The 22,117-nt window shown below is 46.9% G+C and overlaps 1 protein-coding gene across 3 annotated transcripts in view; it reads left to right on the top strand.

The window, feature by feature from the left end:
- CCDC149 (coiled-coil domain containing 149) overlaps window positions 1-22,117 on the top strand; it is a 214,667-nt gene that overhangs the window by 83,409 nt on the left and 109,141 nt on the right. For all 3 annotated transcript variants that reach the window (XM_063921861.1, XM_063921853.1, XM_063921870.1), the window contains exons 3-5: window positions 4,433-4,471; window positions 6,223-6,330; window positions 19,507-19,623. In XM_063921861.1, the coding sequence (XP_063777931.1) occupies window positions 4,433-4,471; window positions 6,223-6,330; window positions 19,507-19,623 (264 nt within the window). The remainder of the gene's footprint in view (window positions 1-4,432; window positions 4,472-6,222; window positions 6,331-19,506; window positions 19,624-22,117) is intronic.

The following is a 22,117-nucleotide window of genomic DNA, read 5'->3' as shown; positions in this document are numbered from 1 at the left end:
ACGGCCGACAAACAATTAGTACCGGTCCAGACGTCTCAAAAACACCGTCAGGGGTTTTAAAACGCCCGTTTACTTTAGTCGGTCGACACAGACACAGACAGGGACACTGAATCCAGTGTCGACGGTGAATAAACAAACGTATTCCTTATTAGGGCCACACGTTAAAGGCAATGAAGGAGGTGTTACATATTTCTGATACTACAAGTACCACAAAAGAGGGTATTATGTGGGATGTGAAAAAACTACCGTAGTTTTTCCTGAATCAGATAAATTAAATAAAGTGTGTGATGATGCGTGGGTTCCCCCCGATAGAAAATTATGGGCGGTATACCCTTTCCCGCCAGAAGTTAGGGCGCGTTGGGAAACACCCCTTAGGGTGGATAAGGCGCTCACACGCTTATCAAAACAAGTGGCGGTACCGTCTATAGATAGGGCCGTCCTCAAGGACCAGCTGACAGGAGGCTGGAAAATATCATAAAAAGTATATACACACATACTGGTGTTATACTGCGACCAGCGATCGCCTCAGCCTGGATGTGCAGAGCTGGGGTGGCTTGGTCGGATTCCCTGACTAAAAATATTGATACCCTTGACAGGGACAGTATTTTATTGACTATAGAGCATTTAAAGGATGCATTTCTATATATGCGAGATGCACAGAGGGATATTTGCACTCTGGCATCAAGAGTAAATGCGATGTCCATATCTGCCAGAAGATGTTATGGACACGACAGTGGTCAGGTGATGCAGATTCCAAACGGCACAAAGGTGTATTGCCGTATAAAGGAAGAGGAGTTATTTGGGGTCGGTCCATCGGACCTGGTGGCCACGGCAACTGCTGGAAAATCCACCGTTTTTACCCTAAGTCACATCTCTGCAGAAAAAGACACCGTCTTTTCAGCCTCAGTCCTTTCGTCCCTATAAGATCATATCTGCCCAGGGATAGAGGAAAGGGAAGAAGACTGCAGCAGGCAGCCCATTCCCAGGAACAGAAGCGTTCCACCGCTTCTGACAAGTTCTCAGCATGGCGCTGAGACTGTACAGGACCCCTGGATCCTACAAGTAGTATCCCAGGGGTACAGATTGGAATGTCGAGACGTTTCCCCTTCGCAGGCTCCTGAAGTCTGCTTTACCAAGGTCTCCCTCCGACAAGGAGGCAGTATGGGAAAAAATTCACAAGCTGTATTCCCAGCAGGTGATAATTAAATTACCCCTCCTACTACAAGAAAAGGGGTATTATTCCACACTATATTGTGGTACTGAAGCCAGAAGGCTAGGTGAGACTTATTCTAAAAAAAAATAAAAAAAAAATCAAATCAAGATGGAGTCACTCAGAGCAGTGATAACGAACCAGGAAGAAGGGGACTATATAGTGTCCCGGGACATCAGGGATGCTTACCTCTATGTCCCAAATTTGCCCTTCTCACTAAGGGTACCTCAGGTTCGTGGTGCAGAACTGTCACTATCAGTTTCAGACGCTGCCGTTTGGATTGTCCACGGCACCCCGGGTCTTTACCAAGGTAATGGCCGAAATGATGATTCTTCTTCGAAGAAAAGGCGTCTTAATTATCCCTTACTTGGACGATCTCCTGATAAGGGCATAGTCCAGGGAACAGTTGGAGGTCGGAGTAGCACTATCTCGGATACTGCTACAACAGCACGGGTGGATTCTAAATATTCCAAAATCGCAGCTGATCCCGACGACACGTCTGCTGTGCCTAGGGATGATTCTGGACACAGTCCAGAAAAAGGTGTTTCTCCCGGAAGAGAAAGCCAGGGAGTTATCCGAGCTAGTCAGGAACCTCCTAAAAACAGTGCATCATTGCACAAGGGTCCTGGTAAAAATGGTGGCTTCCTACGAAGCAATTCCATTCGGCAGATTTCACGCAAGAACTTTTCAGTGGGATCTGCTGGACAAATGGTCCGGATCGCATCTTCAGATGCATCAGCGGATAACCCTATATCCAAGGACAAGGGTGTCTCTCCTGTGGTGGTTATAGAGTGCTCATCTTCTAGAGGGCCGCAGATTCGGCATTCAGGATTGGATGCTGGTGACCACGGAGCCCAGCCCGAGAGGCTGGGGAGCAGTCACACAAGGAAAAAATTTCCAGGGAGTGTGATCAAGTCTGGAGACTTTTCTCCACATAAATATACTGGAGCTAAGGGTAAATTTATAATGCTCTAAGCTTAGCAAGACCTCTGCTTCAAGGTCAGCCGGTATTGATCCAGTGGGAAAAACATCACGGCAGTCGCCCACGTAAACAGACAGGGCGACACAAGAAGCAGGAGGGCAATGGCAAAAACTGCAAGGACTTTTCGCTGGGCGGAAAGTCATGTGATAGCACTGTCAGCAGTGTTTCATCCCGGGAATGGAAACTGGGAAGTAGACTTCCTCAGCAGGCACGACCTCCACCCGGGAGAGTGGAAACTTCATCGGGAAGTTTTTTCCACATGATTGTAAACCGTTGGGAAATACCAAAGGTGGACATGATGGCGTCCCGTCTGAACAAAAAACGGGACAGGTATTGCGCCAGGTCAAGAGACCCTCAGGCAATAGCTGTGGACGTTCTGGTAACACCGTGGGTGTACCAGTCGGTGTATGTGTTCCCTCCTCTGCTTCTCATACCTAAGGTGCTGAGAATTATAAGACGTAGAGGAGTAAGAACTATACTCATGGCTCCGGATTGGCCAAGAAGGACTTGGTACCCGGAACTTCAAGAGATGCTTACAGAGGTCTTATGGCCTCTGCCGCTAAGAAGGGACTTGCTTCAGCAAGTACCATGTCTGTTCCAAGACTTACCGCAGCTGCGTTTGTCGGCATGGCGGTGGAACGCCGGATCCTAAGGGAAAAAGGCATTCCGGAAGAGGTCATTCCTACCCTGGTCAAAGCCAGAAAGGAGGTGACCGCACAACATTATCACCACATGTGGCGAAAATATGTTGCGTGGTGTGAGGCCAGGAAGGCCCCACAAAGAAATTTCAACTCGGTCGTTTCCTGCATTTCCTGCAAACAGGAGTGTCTATGGGCCTCAAATTGGGGTCCATTAAGGTTCAAATTTCGGCCCTGTCGATTTTCTTCCAGAAAGAATTGGCTTCAGTTCCTGAAGTCCAGAAGTTTGTCAAGGGAGTATTGCATATACAACCCCCTTTTGTGCCTCCAGTGGCACTGTGGGATCTCAACGTAGTTCTGGGATTCCTCAAATCACATTGGTTTAAAACCAGTCAAATCTGTGGATTTGAAGCATCTCACATGAAAAGTGACCATGCTCTTGGCCCTGGCCTGGACCAGGCGAGTGTCAAATTGGTGTTTTTTTCTCAAAAAAGCCCATATCTGTTTGTCCATTCGGACAGGGCAGAGCTGCGGACTCGTCCCCAGTTCTCTCCCTAAGGTGGTGTCAGTGTTTCACCTGAACCAGCTTATTGTGGTGCCTTGCACCTACTAGGGACTTGGAGGACTCCAAGTTGCTAGATGTTGTCAGGGCCCTGAAAATATGTTCCAGGACGGCTGGAGTCAGGAAAACTGACTTGCTGTTATCCTGTATGCACCCAACAAACTGGGTGCTCTTGCTTCTAAGCAGACTATTGCTAGTTGGATGTGTAATACAATTCAGCTTGCACATTCTGTGGCAGGCCTGCCACAGCCAAAATATGTAAATGCCCATTCCACAAGGAAGGTGGGCTCATCTTGGGCGGCTGCCCGAGGGGTCTCGGCTTTACAACTTTGCCGAGCGGTTATTTAGTCAGGGGCAAACACGTTTGTAAAATCCTACAAATTTGATACCCTGGCTAAGGAGGACCTGGAGTTCTCTCATTCGGTGCTGCAGAGTCATCCGCACTCTCCCGCCCGTTTGGGAGCTTTGGTATTATCCCCATGGTCCTTTCAGGAACCCCAGCATCCACTAGGACGATAGAGAAAATAAGAATTTACTTACCGATAATTCTATTTCTCGGAGTCCGTAGTGGATGCTGGGCGCCCATCCCAAGTGCGGATTGTCTGCAATACTTGTACATAGTTACAAAAATCGGGTTATTATTGTTGTGAGCCATCTTTTCAGAGGCTCCGCTGTTATCATACTGTTAACTGGGTTCAGATCACAGGTTGTACAGTGTGATTGGTGTGGCTGGTATGAGTCTTACCCGGGATTCAAAATCCTTCCTTATTGTGTACGCTCGTCCGGGCACAGTACCTAACTGAGGCTTGGAGGAGGGTCATAGGGGGAGGAGCCAGTACACACCACCTGATCGTAAAGCTTTACTTTTTGTGCCCTGTCTCCTGCGGAGCCGCTATTCCCCCTGGTCCTTTCAGGAACCCCAGCATCCACTACGGACTCCGAGAAATAGAATTATCGGTAAGTAAATTCTTATTTTTTGTATGTGTTTGTACCAAACATTCTTTTAATAATATAACCGTTCTTCCTTCTTTTGATCATAGGATGGAGATCCGTCAATCCCACCTGAGAAAAGAAAACAGGTACATGCTTTTTCACGTCATTTACTGGATATGTTATAGCTCCATGATCAGTTGTTGTGTCAGTAACGCCTGTGCAGAGAAATGTCCAGGATATATGACAGGTTATTCCTCCCTCCACATCCCAGGTTCCCCTGTATTAGGGTCATCTTCTCCAGCCATCCAATCCGTGTTCTTACACAGGTGGTGGACGGAGGCTGAATATTCATCAGAATCTTTGATCATCTGTAAAACAGCCATCATAAAGAGAATGTCAGTTAGAGATGTTGTGCAGTCGTTGCTTTTTATGTTGCCCCGACATTGCAGGTTTTCCAGCACTCCTTTATGGAGAGCAAGGGAAAATCTGCTATGTTGGTTTCCTGAAGGATCTAGAGCAATTGTCAGAATAGTGCCACTTCACGCCCATTGCTGATAATTGAATTGCCTCTCTAGAAGCTGATTCTGAGTTGCACACTTCCAATCGTATTTAGCGTCTAATGCAGTTGTCGCACCCGCCAATTCACGTGGTGTACAAGCGTGCATCTCAATGTGCAAGGGCGGGGACATCCACTTTGTGCTTCTACAGTCGCAAGCATTGGAAGCACCATCGGGATGTGTGCCAGCCCCGTTGTTGGTGTGGAATCTCTGTCAAAGTATGGCCTCCAATGTACACATTTTAGCGTCTTAGACCTCAACACTTCTGTGAATCTCCTATAACAGCAGACGGAATATCTTGGTGCATCTGTATAGTTGCCAACTAATCCCTGCTCAGGAACACCCCCCAAGTCAAGGAAAACCCAGCACATTTCAAAGTCAGTGCTGCTGAGTCTGTCTTGTGTCTCTGTGCACAGACACCGTGGAACGCATGCACTGTGTGACTATATAAGGATTTAAATGCATGCGCAGTAGCAAAAAGACACCAATTCACATGAACGTCAGCATTGAGTCTGACTCAGAATCGGCCCCATAGTGTGCAAAAACAAATGTGCAATCTCACAGCTTTCACTCTGTGTGCAGCTTTCAGAAATAACTGCATGTAAACTCTATAATCTAGTAATGGAATACAGTTTATTGGTTTAGGTCCTTCACATAGCAGTAGAGGTTAGTCACTAGCCACACTTCTGTCTGCATTCTAGATTGTGATATTTATTATATATTTTGTGAATTAAAAATAACCCACAGCCATGTGGCTTGTCACTTTATACTCCTCTTGGTAGCATTATTAGGCATTAATCCTGGAGTCTGCAGTATCCCAGAGGAGAGACATTGGGGGGGGTAATTCAGATCTGATCGCCGGGCTACGTTTTTTGCTGCCCTGAGATCAGATAGTCGCCGCCTACAGGAGGAGGGGAAATGCGCTGTGAAAGTGTGCGTTCGCTTCTTTTGCAGAGCTGCACAAAAATCAGTTTGTGCAGTCTCTGCTCAGCCCAGGATTTACTCAGCCATTGCGATGGAATCCTGTTGATCGGGGGCCGGAGCCGACGTCAGACACCCTCCCTTCAAATGCTCAGTTGCCACCCACAAACAGCCTCTTCCTGTCAATCTCCTTGCGAACGCCCGTGCGTTCGGATTTTTCGCACCATCCTGTCGCTAGGCGCCGATGCCTGTTGCTTGTGTGCAATGCGCCGGCGCAGTGCGGCTCTGACGCATGCGCAGTTCAGATCTGATCGCCCGCTGTGTGAAAACGCACAACAGCGATCAGATCTAAATTACCCCCATTGTCTCCTAGGTTTGGAGCTTTGCAGGGTTGAGGATTAACTTTCACACTTCTACAGGCAAACCTGGCCCAGATGCTGGTGGATACCCGGGAGAGGAGCAAAAAGCTGGAGCTGGAGGTGAAGGAGCTGCAGCAGAGACTGGGAGAAGTGCAGGGAGATAATAAGGTGAGGAGCTGGTATCACGTCTGCTTGGGGCACAGCTGTGTCTGCTCTGATGCATAGTATCTGCGTAATCTGACTGCTAGAGGCTAAACTGCTTTCCACAAATTCCTGGTTTGTTTTAACCACCTGAATAGAGAGATGGACACAGGTGCTGCAGAGATGGCTAAATATGCCAGGGGACCATTGAGTAGGATAAGACCTCACTAATTATAATAATTAGCTGTATAATTGCCATGTTTGCTGTGTTGTCTCCTAGTTTTTGCTCTGGTCAGTGTACAGATGCTTTGCTGCAGGTTGTCCTAGACCTCCTTCTTTATTTGCATTCACGTGCCCATGCAGGAGTGGCTCTGCTTATGTAAGGCTATTACGACTGTAGGATATTTTAGCTGCATCCACAATGACTCCTGTTTATCCCCAAGTAAGAAGCTTTGAAGAATGATTGTCTGGGGTGGTCTTCAGTATGCCGACTGACGGGATCCCGGCGCACAGTATACCGGCGCCGGGATCCCGACAGCCGGCATACCGACACTTATTCTCCCTTCTGGGGGTCTACGACCCCCCTGGAGGGAGAATAAAATAGTGTGGCGCGTAGCGTGGCGAGCGCAGCGAGCCCGCAAGGGGCTCATTTGCGCTCTCCACACTGTCGGTAAGCCGGCGGTCGGGCTCCCGGCGCCGGTATGCTGGTTGCCGGGAGCCCGACCGCCGGCATATTGTAGTGAACCCATTGTCTGACCCTAGGGAAAATAAATGCATACGCATGCAATTCAGCTTTATTTCCCCTTATGCAGTGTATGTGTATATATGTGTATGTGTGTGTGTGTGTGTGTATGTGTGTGTATGTATATATATATATATATATATATATAATACAAAGCACAGTATGGCACTCCCAGTAAGCATATATGCAAATTGCTCCGGTGCCCTGCGTCAGTCAAAGCTGGGAAATATAGTCACAAGAAAATGCTGGCACTCTAAGAGACTTGTAAAAAAACGACACAAATGCTGTAGTTGAGGTCAACGTTTCAGGGCTATGCCCTTTTATCAAGTCTTGATAAAAGGGCATAGCCCTGAAACGTTGACCTCAACTACAGCATTTGTGTCGTTTTTTTTACAAGTCTCTTAGAGTGCCAGCATTTTCTTGTGACTATATATATATATATATATATATATATATTTATTTATTGTACATGGCAGATATTTAAGTGAACTGGTCATTCTCATATGAGGCTACACGTGTGTTTATAACCCCACTGCTTTCCTATGCTCTCCGCACAGCACAGTGACAGGGGAGCATCTTCCTTTTAACACTTTATAATTGTTTCTGACTATGTTTCCGATTCCTGCCTCTACTTTCCACACCCCAACCAATGGCATTACACCATTAAAGCCATGATAAAGTGGTAGACTTGCATGAAAATAGATTTCTATCTATTTTTTTTTCTCTAACGTCCTAAGTGGATGCTGGGGACTCCGTAAGGACCATGGGGAATAGCGGCTCCGCAGGAGACTGGGCACATCTAAAGAAAGCTTTAGGACTATCTGGTGTGCACTGGCTCCTCCCCCTATGACCCTCCTCCAAGCCTCAGTTAGATCTCTGTGCCCGAACGAGAAGGGTGCACACTAGGGGCTCTCCTGAGCTTCTTAGTGAAAGTTTTAGATTAGGTTTTTTATTTTCAGTGAGACCTGCTGGCAACAGGCTCACTGCATCGAGGGACTAAGGGGAGAAGAAGCGAACTCACCTGCGTGCAGAGTAGATTGGGCTTCTTAGGCTACTGGACATTAGCTCCAGAGGGACGATCACAGGCCCAGCTTGGATGGGTCCCAGAGCCGCGCCGCCGGCCCCCTTACAGAGCCAGAAGGCAGAAGAGGTCCGGAAAATCGGCGGCAGAAGACGTCCTGTCTTCAACAAGGCATCTGTGCGCCATTGCTCTCAGCACACTTCACACTTCGGTCACTGAGGGTGCAGGGCACTGGGGGGGGGGCGCCCTGAGACGCAATAAAAACACCTTGGATGGCAAAAAAATGCATCACATATAGCTCCTGGGCTATAGGGATGCATTTAACCCCTGCCAGAATCCATAAAAAAGCAGGAGAAAAGTCAGCGAAAAAGGGGCGGAGCCTATCTCCTCAGCACACTGGCGCCATTTTCCCTCACAGCTCCGTTGGAGGGAAGCTCCCTGTCTCTCCCCTGCAGTCACTACACTACAGAAAGGGTTAAAAAAAGAGAGGGGGGCACTAATTAGGCGCAGTATTAACTATACAGCAGCTATAAGGGGAAAAACACTTATATAAGGTTATCCCTGTATATATATAGCGCTCTGGTGTGTGCTGGCAAACTCTCCCTCTGTCTCCCCAAAGGGCTAGTGGGGTCCTGTCCTCTATCAGAGCATTCCCTGTGTGTGTGCTGTATGTCGGTACTTTTGTGTCGACATGTATGAGGAGAAAAATGATGTGGAGACGGAGCAGATTGCCTGTAATAGTGATGTCACCCCCTAGGGGGTCGACACCTGAGTGGATGAACTGTTGGAAGGAATTACGTGACAGTGTCAGCTCTGTATAAAAGACAGTGGTTGACATAAGACAGCCGGCTACTCAGCTTGTGCCTGTCCAGACGTCTCATAGGCCGTCAGGGGCTCTAAAGCGCCCGTTACCTCAGATGGCAGATAGACGCCGACACGGATACTGACTCCAGTGTCGACGGTGAAGAGACGAATGTGACTTCCAGTAGGGCCACACGTTACATGATTGAGGCAATGAAAAATGTTTTACACATTTCTGATAATACGAGTACCACCAAAAAAGGGGTATTATGTTCGGTGAGGAAAAACTACCTGTAGTTTTCCTGAATCTGAGAAATTAAATGAGGTGTGTGATGATGCGTGGGTTTCCCCCGATAACAACGGATAATTTCTAAAATGTTATTGGCATTATATCCTTTCCCGCCAGAGGTTAGGGTGCGTTGGGAAACACCCCCTAGGGGGGATAAAGCGCTCACACGCTTGTAAGGGCTCTACCTTCGCCTGAGATGGCCGCCCTTAAGGATCCTGCTGATAGAAAGCAGGAGGGTATCCTAAAAGGTATTTACACACATACTGGTGTTATACTGCGACCAGCAATCGCCTCAGCCTGGATGTGCAGTGCTGGGTTGGCGTGGTCGGATTCCCTGACTGAAAATATTGATACCCTAGATAGGGACAGTATATTTTTGCCTATAGAGCATTTAAAAGATGCATTTTTATATATGCGTGATGCACAGCGGAATATTTGCCGACTGGCATCAAGTCTAAGCGCGTTGTCCATTTCTACCAGTAGAGGGTTATGGACACGTCAGTGGTCAGGTGATGCGTATTCCAAACGGCATTTGGAAGTATTGCTTTATTAAGGGAGGAGTTATTTGGGGTCGGTCTTTCAGACCTGGTGGCCACGGCAACAGCTGGGAATTCCACGTTTGTACCCCAGGTCGCCTCTCAACATGAGAAGACGCCGTATTATCAGGCGCAGTCTTTTCGTGGACAAGCGGGCAAAAGGTTCCTCATTTCTGCCCCGTGACAGAGGGAGAGGAAAAAGGCTGCAGAAATCAGCCAGTTCCCAGGAACAGAAACCCTCTCCCGCCTCTGCCAAGCCCTCAGTATACGCTGGGGCTTTACAAGCAGAATCAGGCCCGGTGGGGGGCCCGTCTCAATGAATTTCAGCGCGCAGTGGGCTCACTCGCAAGTAGACCCCTGGATCCTTCAGGTGATATCTCAGGGGTACAAATTAGAATTCGAGACGTCTCCCCCTCGCCGTTTCCTAAAGTCGGCTTTACCGATGTCTCCTTCTGACAGGGAGACAGTTTTGGAAGCCATTCACAAGCTGTATTCCCAGCAGGTGATGATCAAGATACCCCTCCTGCAACAGGGAACGGGGTATTATTCCACACTGTTGTGGTACCGAAGCCGGACGGCTCGGTGAGACCGATTCTAAATCTAAAATCTTTGAACACTTACGTACAGAGGTTCAAATTCAAGATTGAGTCACTCAGAGCAGTGATTGCGAACCTGGAAGAAGGGGACTACATGATGTCTCGGGACATCAAGGATGCTTACCTTCATGTCAAAATTTACCCTTCTCACCAAGGGTACCTCAGGTTTATGGTACAGAACTGTCACTATCAGTTCAGACGCTGCCGTATGGATGGTACACGGCACCCCGGGTCTTTACCAAGGTAATGGCCGAAATGATGATATTCCTTCGAAGGAAGTGAATTTTAGTTATCCCTTCCTTGGACAATTCCCTGATAAGGGTAAGATCCAGGGAACAGTTGGAGGTCGGTGTAGCACTATCTCAGGTAGTGTTGCGGCAGCACGATTGGATTCTCAATATTCCAAAATCGCACCTGGTTCCGACGACGTGTCTTCTGTTCCTAGGGATGATCCTGGACACAGTCCAGAAAAAGGTGTTTCTCCCGGAGGAGAAAGCCAGGGAGTTATCCGAGCTAGTCAGGAACCTCCTAAAACCGAGCCAAGTCTCAGTGCATCAATGCACAAGGGTTCTGGGTAAAATGGTGGCTTCCTACGAAGCAATCCCATTCGGCAGATTCCACGCAAGAACTTTCCAGTGGGACCTGCTGGACAAATGGTCTGGATCGCATCTTCAGATGCATCAGCGGATAACCCTGTCACCAAGGACAAGGGTGTCCCTCCTGTGGTGGTTGCAGAGTGCTCATCTTCTAGAGGGCCGCAGATTAGGCATTCAGGACTGGGTCCTGGTGACCACGGATACCAGCCTGCGAGGCTGGGGAGCAGTCACACAGGGAAGGAATATCCAGGGCTTATGGTCAAGCCTGGAGACATCACTTCACATAAATATCCTGAAGCTAAGGGACATTTACAATGCTCTAAGCTTAGCAAGACCTCTGCTTCAAGGTCAGCCGGTGTTGATCTAGTCGGACAACATCACGGCAGTCACCCACGTAAACAGACAGGGTGGCACAAGAAGCAGGAGGGCAATGGCAGAAGCTGCAAGGATTCTTCGCTGGGCGGAAAATCATGTGATAGCACTGTCAGCAGTATTCATTCCGGGAGTGGACAACTGGGAAGCAGACTTCCTCAGCACGACCTCCACCCGGGAGAGTGGGGACTTCACCCAGAAGTCTTCCACATGATTAAAAACTCGACAGGTATTGCGCCAGGTCCAGGGACCCTCAGGCAATAAGCTGTAGACGCTCTGGTAACACCGTGGGTGTACCAGTCAGGGTATGTGTTCCCTCCTCTGCCTCTCATACCCAAGGTACTGAGATTGATAAGATGGAGAGGAGTAAGCACTATATTCGTGGTTCCGGATTGGCCAAGAAGGACTTGGTAACCGGAACTTTAAGAGATGCTCACGGAGGATCCGTGGCCTCTACCTCTAAGAAGGGACCTGCTCCAGCAAGGACCCTGTCTGTTCCAAGACTTACCGCGGCTGCGTTTGACGGCATGGCGGTTGAACGCCGGATCCTGAAGGAAAAAAGGCATTACGGATGAAGTCATCCCTATCCTGATCAAAGCCAGGAAGGATGTAACCTCAAAAACATTATCACCGCAATTGGCGAAAATATGTTGCGTGGTGCGAGGCCAGTAAGGCCCGACGGAGGAAATTCAACTGGGTCGATTCCTACATTTCCTGCAAACAGGAGTGTCTATGGGCCTGAAATTGGGGTCCATTAAGGTTCAAATTTCGGCCCTGTCAATTTTCTTCCAAAAAGAACTAGCTTCAGTCCCTGAAGTTCAGACGTTTGTAAAAGGGGTACTGCATATACAGCCTCCTTTTGTGCCTCCAGTGGCACTTTGGGATCTCAATGTAGTTTTGGGTTCCAAAAGTCACATTGGTTTGAACCACTTAAATCTGTGGAGTTAAAATATCTCACATGGAAAGTGGTCATGCTGTTGGCCCTGGCCTGGGCCAGGCGCGTGTCAGAATTGGCGGCTTTATCCTGAAAAAGCCCTTATCTGATTTTCCATTCGGACAGGGCGGAATTGAGGACTCGTCCTCAGTTTCTCCCCAAGGTGGTTTCAGCGTCTCACCTGAACCAACCTATTGGTGGTGCCTGCGGCTACTAGGGACTTGGAGGCCTCCAAGTTGCTAGACGTTGTCAGTGCCCTGAAAATATATGTTTCCAGGACGGCTGGAGTCAGGAAATCTGACTCGCTGTTTATCCTGTGTGCACCCAACAAGCTGGGTGCTCCTGCTTCTAAGCAGACTATTGCTCGTTGGATTTGTAGTACAATTCAGCTTGCACATTCTGTGGCAGGCCTGCCACAGCCAAAAATCTGTAAATGCCCACTCCACAAGGAAGGTGGGCTCATCTTAGGCGGCTGCCCGAGGGGTCTCGGCTTTACAACTTTGCCGAGCAGCTACTTGGTCAGGAGCAAATACGTTTGTAAAATTCTACAAAATTGATATCCTGGCTGAGGAGGACCTGGAGTTCTCTCATTTGGTGCTGCAGAGTCATCCGCACTCTCCCGCCCGTTTGGGAGCTTTGGTATAATCCCCATGGTCCTTACGGAGTCCCCAGCATCCACTTAGGACGTTAGAGAAAATAAGAATTTACTTACCGATAATTCTATTTCTCATAGTCCGTAGTGGATGCTGGGCGCCCATCCCAAGTGCGGATTGTCTGCAATACTTGTACATAGTTATTGTTACAAAAATCGGGTTATTATTGTTGTGAGCCATCTTTCAGAGGCTCCTCTGTTATCATGCTGTTAACTGGGTTCAGATCACAGGTTATACGGTGTGATTGGTGTGGCTGGTATGAGTCTTACCCGGGATTCAAAATCCTTCCTTATTGTGTACGCTCGTCCGGGCACAGTATCCTAACTGAGGCTTGGAGGAGGGTCATAGGGGGAGGAGCCAGTGCACACCAGATAGTCCTAAAGCTTTCTTTAGATGTGCCCAGTCTCCTGCGGAGCCGCTATTCCCCATGGTCCTTACGGAGTCCCCAGCATCCACTACGGACTATGAGAAATAGAATTATCGGTAAGTAAATTCTTATTTTTTGCCTTGACAGAGCTAAACAGCGAAACGCGCGTCCTCTCTTAAACTGCACATGCAAGAACCGCTCTGTATAATGACAATGATGTGATTAATATAATTTTGAAAAAGTAATTCGATTTGAGAGGGATTGAACCAGCAAACGTGTGTTAACATTGAGCAACAGTTGTGAGAGACCACAGAGTTGGGGGGAATCATTAACCCCACATACACCAGATAATGTACTCACACTGTTACCAGGAATGTAGGTGACACTAGCACAGCCTTCCAAGGAGATTTAGCATATTTCCTTTACCCACAAGCGCTGCCTCTTATCAGTGATTTATAACACAACTTAGATCACGATTAAGCGAGACCATAAAAATCCAGTTATTGTATGAAATATAAGAAATTGGCGCTCCACAAGGGCACACAACCAGGATAGACTTTGAAAGCTGCTCTCCATATGTGGGCGGGCTGCCCCAACAGAATAATGCAAAATAAAATAAAGAGGAGTGTGAGCGCTGAAAAAGTCTATTTAGTACTTTATTAAAACAATATAATCTGGATAATATAATAAAAGAATCACATATAATGATTAAACTGAATAAAGGATATAATCCAAGGTGTAAAAAACAGCTTATTAATGACAATAAAAATTATCATTAAAACCATCAGAGCTTGTGGTAATTTTTTTACGGATCACCTTACAAAAGGGGTAAGATACCCACTATACCTATGAATTAAATCATTCTCTTTTCCAGGATGCCTGTAATATTTTAAATATAAACCAAGTTTTTTGTAAAAGACTTTTATTTCTGTATAATTATTTAAGACCATTTGATTGCAGCCAAGTTTGAAATAGTTCATATATAAATGATAATTTTTATTGTCATTAATAATCTGTTTTTAACACCTTGGATTATATCCTTTATTCAGTTTAATCATTATATGTGATTCTTTTATTATATTATCCAGATTATATTGTTTTAATAAAGTACTAAATAGACTTTTTCAGCGCTCCCACTGCTCTTTATTTTATTTTGTATGAAATATAGTAGTAGCAATACACAGGAGCAGAACTTGTGAATATATAAATATGACAACTGATTTCTCACCCAATATAATTGGTGACTAATTAATATCACGTAGGAGTATTTGTATATAACAAATATCTGTGAATGTGAGACTAATAATACACTCCAAGAATCTAAAGCTCACTGTTATTTAAAGTGACCAGAGTCTCTATTTAAGAAAGTATATAGAGGCTTCATATTTTTTAGTGTGTGAATTGGCACAATTGCTATGTAAATAGTTTATTAGTGAGATGGTGGAATATTGGTATAAAATATTATATACATACATATAAAGAGACAAACACACGAGTGGTTATATTTTCTATAAGAATTATATTTATTATAGAGACAATTGAGTGGATACACTGTACACAGTATATTTCAATCTCATTTTCAATTCTTTTATACACTTCTTTATGTCTGTTTTTACCTTCACTGGTTATAAATATGAAACTGGATATTAGAGAGACTGAGTGAATGTTATAGTTTCTGGATTTTTTCTATGTGCACCATATAAGACAACTCCTTCCTTTTCCTCCTCACAATATTGAGAATCTGTGGGCGGGATGAAATGCCTTCCGAGTTCGCCAGATGTGTGGGATGCCGGCCGAACTGGGAGGGGACAATCATTTACAAGGCAAAACCTTACCTTTTAAATGATTGGCCGTTTAAAAAAAATGTCGGAGTTCGGCCAGCAACCCGCACCTCTGGTGGATTAGTGTTGCTATCAGGAAACGACTGTACTTTAAAGGTCCTGCTTGGAATAGTATCAAATCTCCAGACTACACGTTCTCATCCTGTCTACATCTGCTATACTAATTGTAAGAAGATAGGCCTGATCTACCTCCCAGGGCTCTGGGCCACCCAACGCTTCTAGCGTGAAGTGAATAACTGCTAAATCTTAATGTCCTGGTGCATTGACTGCTGATGATCAGTGGTGGTCATATTTGAGGTGAAGGTAGATGGCCATAGCTCCTACAGGGAAGCATCTACATTTGCAATATACTTTTCCAGAGAATTTCCAATAGTGCCATAAGGTGGCATCTAAGAATACATAGTGGAAGCACCACCGGCGTTCGTGGTAGTTGGTGTACCTCGCTTACATCACAGGGAACTTTTCTAATGACACAAACTGTTGTGTAAAACAACTGGCCAACAATATGCTTCACACCATTACTGCTGCAGAGTAGGGTGTTCTGAATAGAATTATGACTGTTACAATGCAGGGTACTGTCTATACAAAAAACATTTAGTTTTGGTTTGTTGGCAGGCTGCATAATATAATCAAGGTGCCTGGCCATTATGTTACAGTAGCTACTGTATGTGACTTTTCTCCTGTCGCTGTGTTTACCGGGGGTGGGTAGACTGGGCATATCTTCATGCTTAGTGCCTACAGTATTAAGATATGTGGGTGAGAGACTCAGCGCTGCACTTCTCCAGGGGTACTAATGTTCTTGGGAGCTGCTAGACCCTGTAGGTTCCCCAAAACCTATCCTATCTAACTGTCTGTGTGTTGTGAGAAAATGCCAATGTTTACAGTTTAAATGCTTTATTTTTCGGGTCACTCTGCTCAATAAAACATATGGTATGATGATACAGTAGATAGCAATTTCAATTCGTGGATGAAAGAAATGAAAAACAATGAAAAAAAGTAAAAAAACGAACAAAGGAAAAATGAAAAAAACAGCGTTTTAAAAGTTATAATTCCATTAGGCGTTGTTTCAGGATAATGTTCAAAAGATAGCAATGCTGATTCAGCATTTGTAGCAAATATAGATCGTAGTCAGGGGTTGTGTCTGGATGGCCGGCGTCCTGTATCTACCAGTGCACTAACTTACCCTTCTGTCGGAACCATCTGGTGCTGCGCCCGCTCCCGTGATGATCTGGCGATGTATGCCGTCCCCGACGGTACCTGCAGTGGTGTGTGTGCAAGTCAGTGCACACTCGTCAGGTTGACCGCCGTGTCCAAGTTTTCCTCGGGCCGCTATCTCAGCGGTATTGACACGGTCGTGTCTATGTTCCCTTCATGATCAGGAAGTGACAGCACGAGAGGGCAGTAGATAACTTACGCCCTTACAGCACCTACAAGTTTTATCCTTTCTCCATTTGTCTGAGGTTATTATGTTTTATCTCTGCACCATTGTTCCCTTGTGGGCTTGCTTCGCTCGCCACGCTTCGGGCTCAGTGTCTCACTTCGCTCGCCACAGGTTACTGTTCCAGATAGTTTGTGACATGGACCCAGAGGCTTATGGGAAAGGTCCTTTCCACGAAGGGTAACTAGACGCTACCGTATTGACACCGGCCACTCTACTGCGTCCGTTGGTGAGGAAACTTGGGGCAGCCCTCCCCACCCTCCAACTTCCCCAAGTTTCCTCGCCAACAGGCGCAGTAGAGCGGCCAGTGTCAATACCACTGAGTACCGAGAGCCGCGTGATCGCCGCCCGAGGAAATCTCGCAGGGACCCCCCCCCCCCCAAACTTGCAGTGCCTACAGTATGCTGTGTATTCATTGTGATAACTTAGATTTCATCACCGTGTTTTCTGTGATGAACACCCGCTCTACTGCTTTTATTATTGGCGGTAATTAGCTGATGCTTTCCTATGCTGTTATTCTCCGTGTAGGAAACGTAATGAAATAATTGGGACTATTTTCTGTAATGTACTATTCTTTATATCTCATATAGAGCCAGATGTACTAAGCAGAAAATGCGGTAAACCCCCTGTTTACCGCATTTTCCTGATGTACTAAGCCCCGTCCGGCAGGTCAGCGCCGCAGCGGGGTTCGCCAGCTTTAGCTGGCGATAGTCCATAGAAGCCTATGGGCTTCTCTCCGCGGCGCTGTGTGAGGGATCCGATCGGATCCCTCCCAGCATGCCCTGCGGCCGCCCCCCCGTCACCCCGCGTATGCGCAGACTGACTCCTGGGGCCGAATCCCGGAAGTCAGGCTGCTGCTGCGCATCGCGGAGGACAGCTCTTATCGGAAGAGCTGTCCTCCGCAATGCTGATCGCATATGTTAGTACATATGCGATCAGCATCGTGGTGCATGGCGGCGATGTACATTAGTACATCCCGCCCATAATGTGTGAACTTTTCTTCAGTTCTCAGTATCTCGAAAAGCTTCTATCATAGCATCAAAATGTGGAATGGGGATAAGTATGTGTGGTAAGGCTACTTGGCTTGTATATTGGGCCTGATTCACAGATGGGCACAGTGTCGATGTACGCAGTGGAGGAATTGTTTGCCACTGTGCATGTGCTGCGATGACCTGGCGTTGGTGATTGCACAATGAGGATATATTCACAAAGTGATTGACAGTAAGGGAATATTTATGGGGGGTAACGGGGGAGTGGCAACTCAAACGCAGACGTGTTGTGCCTGCTTCAGGGGCATAACATTTGCATATTTTCACACAGCCGCTGCGTATAGGATCTCCGCTGCGACTGCATTGTCCTACATCTCTGAATCGGGCCCATTGTGATGCTGTACTTACATTTTCACCTCCTGTTATATCTCACATGAAGTCTTATTTTGCATTACTGTGTAACGGGTTCACTACGATATGCCGGCAGTCGGGCTCCCGGCGCCCAGCATACCGGCGCCGGGAGCCCGACTGCCGGCTTACCGACAGTGTGGCGAGCGCAAATGAGCCCCTTGCGGGCTCGCTGCGCTTGCCACGCTACTGGCACGGTGGCGCGCTACGCGCGCCACACTATTTTATTCTCCCTCCAGGGGGGTCGTGGACCCCCACGAGGGAGAATAAGTGTCGGTATGCCGGCTGTCGGGATCCCGGTGCCGGTATACTGTGCGCCGGGATCCCGTCAGTCGGCATACTGAAGACCACCCCTGTGTAACAACAAGACAAGAAATCACAAGAAATGTGTTCTCTCATTATCACAGTGAAGTCACAGTGCTTCTGGAGAGTGAGTTGGTCCTGTATAGTCATACCATTTTGTAGTAGAACTTATCTGTGCCTTGTTACTCACAGACAAAAGGTTAAAGCAGTATTTTATACTCTGTGCTGGTAATAGGAAAAATACGGGTTTGTGTCGAGTAAAACAAACGTTGTCCTCATAGTGACATGATAGCATCACGCAGTTGCCGGAGATTTGGTGGCTGCATCTTCATTCTGTGAACTCCTTTCCTAATGGCTGTTTCCGACAGCGTAACGCGCCGTTTTACAAAGTACACTCCATATGAAGACATGACTATGAGCTCAGTGTACCCCAATGTCCTCCACAGTCACCAGATCTCAGTCCGGTAGAGCATCCACCACACTCCAAAGCTGCTCTACCGGACTGAGATCTGGTGACTGTGAAGCCATTGGGCTACACTGAGCTCAGGGGCATGTTCTTTACATGGCATGTGCTTTGTAACATGGGGCGATATCCTGCTGGAAGTAGCCATTAGAACAGGGATGGGAAACCTTCGGCCATCCAGCTGTTGTTGAACTACACATCCCAGTATGCCCTGCAACAGTTTTAGCGTGGCCAAATGGCAAAACTGTAGCAAGGTATGCTGGTATGTGTAGTTCAACAACAGCTGGAGGGCCAAAGGTTCCCCGCCCCTGCATTAGAAGATGAGTGTAATGTGGCCAGATTGGGGTTGGTCAGAAACAGTTCTCTGGTCGCCTGCAGTATACATCACCTGGCAATGCAAACCTCGGCCAGTGTCAAAAGATAATTAACATAAAGCTGCAAATACTGACTTAAGGAGTCCATGAGGTGCAATCCAAAAATATATATATGCGCAGGAATAATAGAGGAATGTGTATCCCTGTCCTTTGTATACATCGCACAACGTGTACCCAAAAGAAGAAAACAAACCGCAGGATCTGGAGAACCACATAAAGGGCATGAAGTGGCGGTCACTCTACCTAATTTAACAAGGCGCACTGGTTAAATCTATATGGGAGAACCCAAAATCAGTGTCCAATGGTCATTGTCCAATATGCCCAATTCTGCCTCCCTTTTAACTGTGGGATTCTTGGTCCCTGGGATTCTGATGTGTGAAAACGTAGTCTTGCAAGCCGTACAGAAAACATGATACCCTAAAGTGGCAGAAGCTACAAAGTGCGTATTTCTACAATTGCGTGTTTCTGTGTCATCCTCAGCTACTAAGAATGACCATCGCTAAGCAGAGGGTTGGGGATGAGGAGGTTGGAGCTCGCCATTTTGCACCCCACGAACGTGAAGACCTTGTGCTGCAATTGGAGAAAGCAAGGGAGCAGGTAATTTTGGATAGGAATACATAGTTTTAAAACCAATATTAAAAACATACTTTGCTATAGCAAATTGGATTTAACTTGTGTCATGTGTAGGAATCATTATCGTGCATACTTTATCAATAAGAAGCAAACTTTGGGTTAGTTGAAATTGTGTATTGTTTGTTAACCTCTTGTTGACAGCGCACAGAGTGAAAACGACCATATGAAAGCTTGTTATTTCTGCTCTACAGGATTAATTAAGATTTTGCAGCATAAAAAGGGCCTTGTGCCCATTTGTACTCCTTTTTCTCTGTTCAGTAGGCTCCCCATCACCATAGCCACACCATGTGCTGTTTCTCTACAAACGTTGCCTTCTTGCTTTGTAAAACGTATTGCTTTGATGGCAATTAGCGGGTACAGAACCGAGGGGCATATTTATTAAGCTCGGTGAAGTGATAAAGTGGAAGGTGATAAAGGACCAGCCAATCAGATCTTAACTACCATGTCACAGGCTAGGTGTGAAAAATGACAGGAGCTGACTGGCTGGTGCATTATCACCTTCCACTTTATCACTTCACCGAGCTTAAAAAATCTGTCCCTGAGCCGTGTTGTCCCGAGGTGCAGTATCTCACGCTTTTGGCTGAGTGGATGCAGTCAGTCCACAATTTACTCTGGTAATGTTGAGGTGCGGAGTCTAACTTCCCCCAGGTTTTTACCAAGAACCACTGTAAGGTGGTACGGGCTTTTTTGCCTGTAGCCCTGAAGTTGCTGCCCTGTAACTGTCACCTGGATGTAATGGCCCCCATGCATCAGCGGCGGATTGGTGCAATTCCCTGATCCCCCAAAGGCTGGGTTGGGGAATCGGGAATATGAAACATGTTAAAAAATCTTGACTCCCTGATACCGACTGAAAACGGTTGGGATCTGCAAATCAGGCAATTTTTAAAATGAAGAATTTCCCTGATGGATCGCCGACCATCGATGGCCGCCAAACGGCAGAACTGGTTGGGGAATCTTTGTGCTGTCGGATTGGGGAAACATACTTTAGAAGTATAGGGGCCTTAACTTGGGAGATGTACCTAAGGGGGTTATTCAGAGTTGTTAGAAAACCAAAAAAGTTAGCAGTTGGGTAAAACCATGTTGCACTGCAGGTGGGGCAAATATAACGTGCAGTGCGGGGGTGGGGGGGCAGATATAACGTGCAGAGAGAGGTAGATTTGGGTGGGTTATATTGTTTCTGTGCAGGGTAAATACTGGCTGCTTTATTTTTACACTGTAATTTAGATTTCAGTTTGAACACACTCCACCCAAATCGTACTCTCTCTGCACATGTTACATCTGCCCCACCTGCAGTGCAACATGGTTTTGCTCAATTGTTAACTTTTTAGGTTTGCCAACAACTATAAATAACCCCCTAAATGTGGTACAGAATTGATTTGGCAAGGAATGGTCAGATGTATCCGAGGTCAGTAAGCCGGCCCTCTGTGCCATTTTATGACACAGTGAAAGGGTTAAAAAAATCACTCATATGACTCCTACATTCTGTTGAGAATAGTTGTCTGTTAACACAGAGACTTTTTATAATTAGATATGGCAGTTAATAAAAGATCAGATTTTACAATAATATTAAAATAACTGAACCTCTTATTCAGTAACTGAACAGTCTCTTATATTTTATGCCTTGCATAGGGAATATTTCTCTTACGTCCTAGAGGATGCTGGGGACTCCAAAAGGACCATGGGGTATAGACGGATCCGCAGGAGCTTGGGCACACTATAAAGACTTAAACTGGGTGTGAACTGGCTCCTCCCTCTATGCCCCTCCTCCAGACCCCAGTTAGACTTTGTGCCCAGGAGTGAATGGACACACACTAGGGAAGCTCTCCTGAGTTTCTCTAAAAGACTGTTTTTTGTTTTATTTTCAGGGAGACCTGCTGGCTACAGGCTCCCTGCATCGTGGGAGTGAGGGGAGAGAAGCAGGACCTACTTCTTCTTAGTTTAAGGGCTCTGCTTCTCGGGCTACTGGACACCATTAGCTCCAGAGGGTTCGATCACTTGGTTCGCCTAGCTGCTTGTTCCCAGAGCCACACCGTCAACCCCCTCACAGAAGCCAGAAGAAAGAAGCCGGGTGAGTATTGGAAGAAAAGAAGACTTCAGTAACAGAGGTAACAGCAGAGGTAGCACTGCGCTCCATGCTCCCACACACCAACGTCTCTGGCAGGGTGCAGGGCGCTGGGGGGAGCGCCTTGGGCGGCATGTTGCTGAGGTTTAGATCGCTGGCGGGGGGACATATTCACCGGGTATGTTCATCCCGCCAGTGTACTGCGAAACGGAGGTAGCAGCAGCGGTAGAGCTGCGCTCCAGGCTTCCACACACCAACGGCTCTTGCAGGGCGCTGGGGGAGAGCGCCCTGGGCGGCATATACTGAGTTAGATCGCTGGCGGGGGGACATATTTAGTTGCCCGGACACCGGGTATGTTCACCCCGCCGGTGTACCGCAGCGATCGCGCTGCGCGCC

The sequence above is a fragment of the Pseudophryne corroboree genome, chromosome 1 (genome assembly GCF_028390025.1).
Source record: "Pseudophryne corroboree isolate aPseCor3 chromosome 1, aPseCor3.hap2, whole genome shotgun sequence".
Classification (NCBI taxonomy): Eukaryota; Metazoa; Chordata; class Amphibia; order Anura; family Myobatrachidae; genus Pseudophryne; species Pseudophryne corroboree.
Note: the sequence above shows the minus strand (reverse complement) of the source record. Positions and strands in the feature narration are given on the sequence as shown.